The following is a 12045-nucleotide window of genomic DNA, read 5'->3' as shown; positions in this document are numbered from 1 at the left end:
AACTATGTATGTTACGCCAAAAGATTGTCTGAATGGGGCATGCTGGGACTTAAAATGGACGTGGGAGGATTTTGTGTCTGTTTGTGAGGGAAGAGCTGGAGCCTGGTTTGCGTTTGCTTTTTAAGGCTGTCAAAGAAAACAGAAGTAAAGTGGGCCTAATAACGTGCCTTACCATGAATATACTTCCAAAACAATACAACGTGTTATGCTGGGAATGAAACAGTGGAGTTGTGTGTAGAGCGCTTAGTCTTCAGCATATCTAAAGTTTACAAAATCACTGATTTACTAAATAACAGAGCGAGTTCTGAAGCCAGAAATAACACAAAGTGTATCCCTTAGGGAACATGGTTGTGCTACAATCTGCCTGACGCTGTATACACTTTAAGGCGGCGTGGACATTCGGCACAAACAGGAAGCTGCTTTGGTGTCCTCATTGGAAAGGGTTCAGCCTCTGGAGAGCAAGTGTGTGCTCATTGCATTTCAGGAAAGTCGGGCCATGATTAGTGAATCTTTCCTGCGTTAACGTGGACGTTTTGGCCCGTTAGAGGCATGAGGGTCGACAAATATATAAAGATTCTTCTGCTGGGGACCGAAGGGACATTTCTGTCCTGATGGTGGCGGTAGAGGGAAGGTCTGGGGGTCAACATAACAAGAGCATCTCCTGGGGATCATGAATATTTACCACACAGACTGTGCAACCCCATAGGTCTTAGGACTCAGGAGGTAGGACACGAGGGATCTTCTGGTCAATGAGCTCACATTGCACTGATCTAAATATGTCAAACAAATTCAATTCACTGTTGAATTTTAAATAGGAGATGAACAGATTCTGCATTCATATTTCGAACGGGACAAGGTTTTAAATCTGAAGCAGTTTTCTATGGAATATGTCATAACTAGTATTGACCAATCACGTTGAATCCCACATTTGAACCTTCATCTATGGTAGGATGGCGATTTAACTTAAATGTCTACTTCTAAACAGTTGTACGCCTTAACTCAAACTTTAAGAACGCCCCTCCGGCTGGTTTCAGCTTCCTGGTTTCAGCTTCCTAGTTTCAGCTTCCTAGTTTCAGCTTCCTGGTTTCAGCTTCCTAGTTTCCACTCAATGACTAAAACAAAACACAGACCACGGTCATGACACGTTTTGCAATTTCTTTTTAAAAGACAAAATACATTAAATCTGCCATTAGCTGGCCAAAATGTGAATTTAATGTGATCTTTTTTTACCACAACAAAAGGTAGTTAGCATGCAGTGTTCATTCTCCTCGTGTTCATTCAGTGGTTGCATCCACACCTTTAAGACTATCCTGACCCACCACGAAATACTAAAACATTTACAAACCGATCTCCATCCTGGAGCTTTTGAAACATTGCTGGCTTTCCTCTATGAGCGCATGTCTGACCGCTAGTTGGAAAAGATTTGTACTATTCCACAGTGCAGACCTTTAGACTTCATGTTTCATACGTCTGAGTCAAATCAAGAAGAGGCTTGAGACCCAGCTTACTGTATGAGGAGGAAATAAAATGGATCATCGTTATTAACTTTGGTTAATATCAAAGTCTGTTCCAACACATCAATCCATTGGCATAAAGCCAGGAAATCAACGATAAAGTAGTAACGCCTCTTGCTTGATTGGCTTGGTCGAAGAGCAAAACCTCCGATCTGAAATATGCACTTTTTTTGTGAATTAAAAAAAAAACAGTGCGATTTGATGAGGATTCCCAAAACACCACAGAACAAAAGGAGTGGATGTTTTCCCCACTTTTCCTACATCCTTTTGCAGATTGGAGGCTTTGCACTAAAAAGCATGAAAACCTAAAGTGTTGTGTCTCTGTGAGATCGGCCACTAAAAATACTTGAGCTCTTTTGTTTGTGTGTGTATAATTCACCACGGCGTTCCTTTTCATTCGAGCAAACCTTCCGACAAGGAAAGCTTACGATGCTGAGCAAAGCCGGAGAACAATGGCAACGTAAACAACGTGTTCAACTCTTCATCTGTCCGTTGACGCTCACGCCGCCGAGCGGCGTCCTCCTCTCGCTGAGCGGCGTCCTCCTCTCGCTGAGCGGCGTCCTCCTCTCGCTGAGCGGCGTCCTCCTCTCGCTGAGCGGCGTCCTCCTCTCGCTGAGCGGCGTCCTCCTCTCGCCCAGCGGCTCGGCGGACGCCGGTCGCGTCGGGTGAGGGATCAGACGGCCCCTCGGCGGCTGCGATTGGCCGACGCTGCCCCGCCGATGTTTGGCGCCCCTGCGTCCTCCGTCTCCGTCTCCGTCTTCGTCCTCCTCGTCGGCGCTGGCCGTGTTGCCGTTGACGTCCGAGTCCAGATCGGCGCCTTCGGGTGCGGGACAGTCGGCGGAGTACTCGATCTCCTCCACGCAGGGGGGCTCGTCGTCTTCGAAGCAGCTGCAGGAAAGAAAAGGAGAAACTATGACTTTCACTCAGGAGACCACACCTCCTGTCTGCGAAAAGTCAACAAAGACTGATGCCCCTCCTCCTCTTTACCTCTTCCAATGACATGCACTGTGGCTATCTGGATGGTGTACCATGTGTATACTACTCATATGTACCGTGTGTATACTACTCATTATATGAATAGTTTTATGTAATGAGCTGTAACTCTGTTATTGATCGTTCTGGTCACATGACATCTGTTGCTTCTGTCCATCCTGGAGAGGATCCTCCTGTAATCTATGAAGGTTACTTCCTGTTTCCTGTTAAAGGGTTTTATTATCTTTCTTTACAAAATAAACTGAATTTAATCATTTTAAATTTCAGTATTGTAGCCTTTATGTACAAAACTACGGCGTCCTACTTCTGTAAGCAGCTTTATTCTTGCTGCACACACACAACAAGCTAACAACTCATTTTGCGTTTGAATTGTATGTTTAAAATGTTTCTGTTTAAAACATTTATCACAACTCTAACACTTTAACGACGAGCCGTCAAACACGGAGAGGCAACAGGTCTGTGAACGAGTGATGGAGGGTTTGGCATGAAAAACACCTGGCAAGGTGTGTCTGGGAGGCAGGAGGCTACGCAGGGCCTGATGGTGATCAGAGACAGGTGAGGGAACAGGTGAGGGAACAGGTGAGGGAACAGGAGAGTGAACAGGTGAGGGAACAGGTGAGGGAACAAGTGAGGGAACAGGTGAGGGAACAAGTGAGGGAACAGGTGAGGGAACAAGTGAGGGAACAGGTGAGGGAACAGGTGAGTGAACAGAAGAGGGAACAGGAGAGGGAACAGGAGAGTGAAGAGGTGAGGGAACAAGTGAGGGAACAGGAGAGGAAACAGGAGAGGACACAGGAGAGGACACAGGAGAGTGAACAGGTGAGGGAACAGGTGAGGACACAGGAGAGGGAACAGGTGAGGGAACAGGTGAGTGAACAGGTGAGGGAACAGGTGAGGGAATAGGAGAGGGAAGAGGTGAGGGAACAGGAGAGTGAACAGGTGAGGAACAGGTGAGGAACAGGAGAGGGAATAGGAGAGGGAACAAGTGAGGGAACAGGAGAGGGAACAGGTGAGGGAACAGGAGAGTGAACAGGTGAGGGAACAGGTGAGGAAACAGGTGAGGGAACAGGTGAGGGAACAGGAGAGTGAACAGGTGAGGGAACAAGTGAGGGAACAGGTGAGGGAACAGGTGAGGAAACAGGTGAGGGAACAGGTGAGGGAACAGGAGAGTGAACAGGTGAGGAAACAGGTGAGGGAACAGGAGAGTGAACAGGTGAGTGAACAGGTGAGGGAACAGGTGAGGACACAGGAGAGTGAACAGGTGAGGGAACAGGAGAGGACACAGGAGAGTGAACAGGTGAGGGAACAGGTGAGGACACAGGAGAGTGAACAGGTGAGGGAACAGGTGAGTGAACAGGTGAGAGAACAGGAGAGTGAACATGTGAGGAAACAGGTGAGGGAATAGGAGAGGGAACAGGTGAGGGAACAGGAGAGTGAACAAGTGAGGGAACAGGAGAGGGAACAGGTGAGGAAACAGGTGAGGGAATAGGAGAGGGAAGAGGTGAGGGAACAGGAGAGTGAACAGGTGAGGAACAGGTGAGGAACAGGAGAGTGACCAGGTGAGGGAACAGGTGAGGGAATAGGAGAGGGAATAGGAGAGGGAACAAGTGAGGGAACAGGAGAGTGAACAGGTGAGGAACAGGAGAGTGACCAGGTGAGGGACCAGGTGAGGGAACAGGAGGAGTTACACTGACAGAGAGCTTTTATACCTGAAGTTGCAGCTGGTTAGAATATTTTAACATACATGAAGCACAAAACATAAACCAACCTGACAAATAATCCAGTGGAGAATGATGTCAAAGAGACTTTTAAATAAATGTTCAACGGCTTATTTAACAAAAAGGGGAGAATAAAAGAACTTTTGTTCCTGTCGGATCCGAAAGGGGCTGGTCGGAGGATGATTGACAGCTGAGCTGACAGGCTGGAAACCAAAAGGCATCAAATATTCCCTTTGGGAAACAGTTTTTTTCTTTCTCTCAAGACGAGGACTCTGATTTACAGAACCCATCAGCGAGGCGCGGCAGAAGAAAAGCAGGATTGCAGTTGGACGCTGGCGAATGAAAAACATCCCAGAGGCCCGTAATCTGGTCCAGAATATCATGCGGTGTTTAAACCTGGTGGCGTGTTGACAAGTGAAATGCTGTGTTTACACTCCATCAAACAGAAACGCTCTTCCTCGTCTGTTGCATTATTCAACACACATTTCAGCATTTTACTTTAGGATCTCGAAATGAGCAGTGTGTGTGCGTGTGTGTGTGTGTGTGTGTGTGTGTAGACCACAAAGGTTGTGATACTTCCAACAACATGTCGTAGTTTTATTTTTTACATATTCCATTCGCCCCCCTCACACGGCATGACCTTGAGCTCGGCTACAGTCGCTGGGATTGACAGCTGACACAAAGTCCTGGTAATCTGAATCTAAACACGTGTGTGTGCGTGTGTGTGTGTGTGTGTGTAGAAACACACTGGGACTGTGTTGGGACAGAGAGGATGTGACACGCACACTGATCTCCATCTCATGTGGCTGAGAGGGTGAGAGAAAAAGGAAGGGAGGAGAGAGACAGACGGGAAAGAGAGTGTACGTCTAGCATACTGATGACAGCAACTCGTGTGTGTGTGTGTGTGTGTGTGTTTGTGGTTGTCTGTGTGCTGTGAATGGCAATGAAGCAGGACAGCTTGTCTACAGTGTGTACAGCACCGCTGCTGCAACACCAGCGGCTTTGTTTACACTCTGATTTATAGGATTGAATTGTTTTTTCTTTCTGTTTTTTCTCCATTCTGAAATCCATCCTGTGCGTTGTGATATCAGACCCAACAGCGTGTGAGAGATGCGCTCCAGCCGGATAATAAGTCGCCCCGGAGAACAGAGCGTTTCAAATGAGACGTTTTCATCCGTGTCAATAAGGCCGGCGACAAATGTATTTAACCCTTCAGGGTCTGAGGCCTTTCCTCCTTTTCACATCAATTATTAAACTCACCTTTTAAAGCAGTGGTTCTCAAACTGTGGGGCGCGACCCTCTAGTGGGGCGCGGAGGTATTGCAGGTGGGGCGCGGGGGAGGGGCAGATTATTTCTTTTATTAATCCCACAGTGGGGGATTATTCTCTGCATGTCATCATCCTCAGTGATGAAGGAGCTTTGTGCTGCTGTGAAGCTCTGGGGCTTCAGTGCCTTGCTCAAGGACACTTCAACATGAAACTATGGAGAGAAAACAGGGATCCAACCGGCTTCCTTGGTCATCTTTTTGCCAAATATGAGTTATTTTTTGCACATCTATAACTTTATTTGCATTCTTTTAACAAAGTGATTGCACATGTTATTAGTTTTTGTCAGATGGAGCAATCTGGTTCACTTGAAAGGGATTTACATTTTCTTTAATCTATTAATTAAAAAAACACAGATGGAGGAGTCTCAACAAGTTGGACCATTTTGTTCCCGTGTTGTTGAACATTTTGCTTCCTCCAAAGTGGTGACAGAAGAAGTTTGAGAACCGCTGTTTTAAAGGAACTTGCATATGAGATACACACCCATGTGTTGCATCTAAAAGGTGCAGAACAAACTCTCTGTATGAAGAGGCAGCAGTGTCATAAGGCACAAGTCTATATGAGAATATGAACCTAAAGCTGAACAATTGACGTGAAGCTTGATTTTTCTTCATATCTGTCATGAAAACATAACTTTACTCATGTGCATGAACTGTTTTGGTGATGGAAATTGGATCACCAAAGGTCTTAGCTTCACAGAAGCAGTGAAATATATGAATAAAATGACAGATACATGTCAATGAATGTCTGATACCAAATGTTGTATGATGTTTTTTGAGTAGAAGTGTTGTCTGTCTCTATGAAATAAGACTGAGGAATGACTTCATACTTCAGTGATGACGCTGCACCATCAAGCCTCCATGTTCCTTCATGTGTATTCACTGCTCTGTGCTCTTTCAGGCTGTTTGTGTGTTTCTTTACGTTTCTTTACGATTACGGCAAATGAACCCTGTTAATCTGAAGACACTGATCCTTCCTCTAGCGCCTCCAGAAACAAATGTTGGCCAATAAACACTGCATTGCTTCAGAGATTCAGTCTTGTTGCAATGACACATTTTATACATTGCATCAAACCAAATTTGGAAATATCGACACATTGTGCTCCCCGGGTGTCGGTCGTCCAATGAATTGCCAATTCCAAGAGGGTGATGAATGATGGGAATTATTTCTGGGATAAGAAAATCTAATAAACATAATGCATGCGTATGCACAACGCATACACACTAAAGACCTGCAATCTATCCTCCATGCATAATTCAGGTTTCAACCGGTATCATCCTACGTGAGCATCGGACCGTCATGTCTGAGGGTGACGAGAGAAAACCGGACAGCAGAGTGTAAACATGGTGGACGGCGACAGCAACACGTCGGGAACGCTGGTTTCAAGAGTGCTTCGGCAGTTGAAAGAGAATATCAGGGCAGAGCTAAATGTGCCCCGCTGAGCACAGCAGGTCGCTGGGCCCTGGCAGGCCGCCATGCTAGTTGCTAATCGTAGCACTGAGCTAGAGTACTGACAGTGCTGAGTGCATTGAGGGAGAGAGATAGGGAAAGCTAGAGAACAGCGGCGGCGGGGGAGAAGGACAAGAACAAAGAGATAAGAAGGCACAGAGTGTGGTGGAGAGACAGACCGACACTGAGAGAGAGAGAGGCAGTGTCTTATGTGCGAGCGAGCGAGAGCGCAGGAGGGGAAGGCACTGGAGGCTCGGCCTTAACTCCACACTCAGTCTCGGCTCAGGCTTACTAAATATCTCTTCCCTCCACAAAGATCTCTTTTATAGCCTTGGGTCCGCTTCTGCCGGAGGGGGAGAGAAGAAAAAAATGAAAAAAGAAAGTTTCCCAGAGCTCAACTCTCAAGAGTTCCTCTGCTACAAACAGAGAGAGAAAGTTGCTGCAGAGGAAGATGTCTGTGATTTGAGGCCAGAGGTATCTGAGACGACTGAAGGCGAAGAGGAAGAGGAAGAGGAAAAACAGCAGACGATGAGCAGAGATTAGGACGTGGCCTCGCTTAGTTTCTCGCATTTGCAAATGAGCTATTAAAGGAATTGTTCTTGATTTAACATGTAAAGAGTGATTTGAGGAGATCAATATGAATCGTGTGTGTGTGTGTGTGTGTGTGTGTGTGTGTGCGGACAGAAGTGAAGTCAACGCATGGGTTAGCCTAGCGTCATGTATACATGATATCGTCCTCACCAAAACTCAATCTGCCGGCCTCCTTAGTGCGCACACACGTACGCGCACACACACACACACACACACACACACACACACACACACACACACACACACACACACACACACCACCGCACCGGTGTTTACATCTCAGATCCTATTAGCTTGGTTGTCAGGTGGAAACAGATCGACTGTGACCACATCAGATTCCCACATCACCACCACTCAGCTGTGATGACATCATCACCTCTCAGCTGTGATGACATCATCACCTCTCAGCTGTGATGACATCATCACCTCGCGAGCAGAGGGAGCGACACATGGAGCTAAACCGCCGCGCAGCAGCGCATGAAGCGGCCGCAGCGCTCTGTCCTCGAGCACGCGTTCAACGTCTGTGTGAACGCATCGGATCATCACAGGAATGTCTTTATTTAAAAGTACTATTTGTTGTCTTTTGTCTCACGACTAACTCCAAGTTAAAGCATTTCATTTTGTCGGCTGTGCAGACGATCATAACGATGCAATCAAACTATGACACAGAAGCTTTTTAATAAACTGTACACTCTGCGTTTTATTGTCTATTCACAATAATTCAATAAGATCCAGTTAAGTGACACACACACACACACACACACACACACACACACACACCCATGTGAGTGTCAGCCCCGCCCACCGGAGAATGTGTGTAAGCCCCGCCCATGGGAGAATGTGAGTGTTAGCCCCGAGAAGAGAAGAAGAAGAAAGAAGAAGAAAGAAATGAATAAAAATGACATCAGGACAAAGAGAACAATGGAAAGAAAAGCAAAAAAGAAGTGAATTAGATCAAATTTAACAATACTAGTGTGTATTCAGGTGAGCACACATCTCAGCTCCGCCCCCCAGCCCCTAGCCCCGCCCCCCAGCCCTTAGCCCCGCCCCCCAGCCCTTAGCCCCGCCCTCACACTGTCACACCTCACTGGGGAGACAGAGCGGCTGTCAGGAGATCAATGGGAGCATTCAGCTCCACTTCAGATCCACACATCAATCACCACGGTGAGGGATCACAGCCAAGAGGGCTGTGTGTGTGTGTGTGTGTGTGTGTGTGTGTGTGTGTGTGTGTGTGTGTGTGTGTGTGTGTGTGTGTGTGTGCATCATAAAAGTGTGAAAATGATTCTTTTAGAACATAAACAGCGGACCTCGTCTGTCGTCTCGTCTTCTTCTAATTCTCCTCAAACAAATAGTTTAAACAATTATAAGAAATCCCATCAAATATATTTGTTTTGATGTTTGTTTTGTCTTTATTTACTTTTATTCTTCACTTCATTTTGAAAGATGATCATTATTTATTATTTAATATGCATTATTTATCTTCATGCTCATACTTGATTGAAGATGTTAAAGCATCCCGGAGGTGTTCATTTATTTTGTTTTACTTTTATTTATTATTTTAACACAATAGAAACGTCCCTGACATGAGACAAAGCACATGATAAAAACATACAATAATAATAATAATAATAATAATAATAATAATAATACAATATAATTTTGTCAACCACACAAGATATGATTTTAGAATAAATATGAGACTAATAGTTAACAATGGAGCGTTAAGTAATACAACTACACATAAAATATGATTTTTTTTTACAACAAGTAGCGTTTGCTGTCAGATCTAAGAGCCAATCAGCTCTCTGATGTGGCGTTTCCCATCATGCACTGGGCCAGGCAGTTGATGGAGAGCTGCTGCAGCGCCTGGCTCTCATGAGAATCTGGTTGACGTCAGAGCAAAATCGGACACAAGTTTAACCAGCATGCATTGCACACTGATCTGCACAGAACTGGCTCATCTTGATCGAGACCCTGTGTCACCCTAAAGAGCTCTGTGTCACCCTAAAGAGCCCTGTGTCACCCTAAAGAGCCCTGGGTCACCCTAAGGAGTCCCGTGTCCCCCTAAAGAGGCCCTGTGTCACCCCTAAAGAGCCCCGTGTCACCCTAAAGAGCCCTGTGTCACCCTAAAGAGGCCCTGTGTCACCCTAAAGAGGCCCTGTGTCACCCCTAAGAAGCTCTGTGTCACCCTAAAGAGGCCCTGTGTCACCCCTAAAGAGCCCTGTGTCACCCTATAGAGCCCTGTGTCCCCCTAAAGAGCCCCATGTCATCCCTAAAGAGGCGCTGTGTCAGCCTAAAGAGCCCTGTGTCACCCTAAAGAGCCCCATGTCACCCCTAAAGAGGCCCTGTGTCACCCCTAAAGACCTCTGTGTCACCCTAAGGAGCCCCGTGTCTCCAGCTCTTACGTGTGAGACTTGTGGTCCAGGCCGCTGTGGTCCAGGTCCACGTGGCTGATGAGCCTCTGGCTGTGGAGCGTCTTCACGTCTTTGGTCACCGACAGCAGACTGTGGCAGAACTTCACACCCATCTCCTGCAGCTCCCTGGTTCCTGTCTGCAGGCCCTACACACACACACACACACACACACACACACACACACATTAACATACAGTTGCAGGGCATTGTGTCTAATCCAAGCTTACATTCATGTTTCTGCATTTCTGCTTGATTTATTGATTAACTTGATATTCATTAATTTGTGTATTAATATAAATAAAATGATATGAAAGGATTCATTATTAATCGGCATTATGACCTTGATATTAATACCAGACCCTGTTGTCCTTGATCTCTAATGAATCTGTAACTCCTTGCCTTTAAAAAAATTTAAATAATTATGTTTGAACATTACAGATATGATCAAGAGTCTGAGCAAGATTCCCCAAAAATGACTCCTCGAGAGCTTCTTCGGTGCCTTCCCATCATGCAACAGACTAATACTGCACAACTTTACAAAGATTACAACCTAAAGCATCTAAATCTGCAACAATAATCACGATCCAGTAAAGCTTTGACATGTTAGGAAGCATATTCAGTCCAAAAACGTGTTTTTCGCTTCAGACCTGACCAGAAAATCTGACTTTTGGCTATCTGACTTTTTCAGAAGAGTCTGAGGACCAATGAGATCTCAGAACCCCCAAAAACACAAAAAAGAAACTCTGGTCTTGCTTCATGACATCAGAACGTGATCTAGACTGAGTTATTAGACTCGTATGGTGACCGGGATCTCTGACTGAAAGGAGGACTTATGCAGCTTTTAGTAAAACGTTATAATCGCTCAGTCATGTTAAGGAGCTCCTCTCACAAGCGTTACGGTACTTTAGCATTTGAAGGGAATTAAATTGACCCAGTGGATGAGGAGATGACACAGTTTAGGTTTAGAAAAAACACACCAAAGAGAAAAAGGGGCGTCGGTTAAAGATCCCCCCAAACGTTGTCTCCAGACCTCTTTTCCCTGTTTGAGTCGTCGTAGGATCCCCAAATTACTTCCAATACTTGTGTTTATTGTATGCATTTGTTTAGCAAAGTCTTGGGAAAAAATGTATATCTGCCAAAAAAAAAAATCACTTTTAAAATATATTTTGATCCTAAATATAAACATCCAGCATGATATGAGCCAGAGTCCCCAAAAAAGCCTCCTGGAGCGTCAATAAGACACCTTTTAGGAAAGATTAGGACCTAAAGAATCAGAATCTGGTACAAAAATCACAATAAAACAAAGTCTTGGTCTGTTAGGAAGGAGTTTCAGTCAAGAAACTGTGTTCAAAAATGGAAAAATACGTATTTTATGCCAAAAGATTGTCTGAATGGGGCATGCTGGGACTTAAAATGGGAGCGGGAGGATTTTCGCACGGTTTCCAAAAGATTAAGTAGTGCATGTATGTCATAAACTAACTGCAGTTATGTAACAATCATACATAACTTCATTTAGAGAAGACAGTGCATCCATAAGGAGTGAATGGACCGCGTGTTGACGAGTTCAGACCTGAGCTTCTGTTTTCCTCGTTGTCCTCATCCATGTCGCTCATTTCTTCTCCACTCATAACTGCGATTGTGCTTTTATCAGCAGCCTGCCGGTAATTATTCGGTGCTTTCACACTTACACTATAAAGTGCTGGAGGCTCTTTATAGCTCTGCTTTCATGAGCTCTATAAATAAAGGTTAGAGCTGCTGATCAGCCGGGACGCCATCACACTCTGAAGGAGACTTCAACCAGCACGCTGTCGCTGTGTGACCCACTGAAGCGTCTGTAGCCGAGTGTCTGTAGCTGGGTGTCTGTAGCCGAGTGTCTGTAGCTGGGTGTCTGTAGCCGAGTGTCTGTAGCTGGGTGTCTGTAGCCGGGTGTCTGTAGCCGAGTGTCTTTAGCTGGATGTCTGTGGCCGAGTGTCTGTAGCCGGGTGTCTGTAGTCGGGTGTCTGTAGCCGAGTGTCTGTAGCTGGGTGTCTGTAGTCGGATG

General features: G+C 45.6%; 1 protein-coding gene across 1 annotated transcript in view; it reads right to left on the bottom strand.

The window, feature by feature from the left end:
• Window positions 1-1987: 1987 nt before the first annotated feature.
• The window catches only part of LOC137803772 (cytosolic carboxypeptidase 4), a 100380-nt gene continuing 90322 nt past the window's right edge, over window positions 1988-12045 (bottom strand). The window contains exons 26-27 of the mRNA XM_068602493.1: window positions 9996-10150; window positions 1988-2402 (exon numbers count right to left, since the gene is read on the bottom strand). Of these exons, the coding sequence (XP_068458594.1) occupies window positions 1988-2402; window positions 9996-10150 (570 nt within the window). The remainder of the gene's footprint in view (window positions 2403-9995; window positions 10151-12045) is intronic.

This window comes from Clinocottus analis, unplaced genomic scaffold (genome assembly GCF_023055335.1).
Source record: "Clinocottus analis isolate CAN_PGR_092001 unplaced genomic scaffold, fCliAna1.0.p SCAF_6, whole genome shotgun sequence".
Taxonomy (NCBI): Eukaryota; Metazoa; Chordata; class Actinopteri; order Perciformes; family Cottidae; genus Clinocottus; species Clinocottus analis.
The sequence above is the reverse complement of the archived record's forward strand: the minus strand, read 5'-3'. Positions and strand labels throughout refer to the sequence as shown.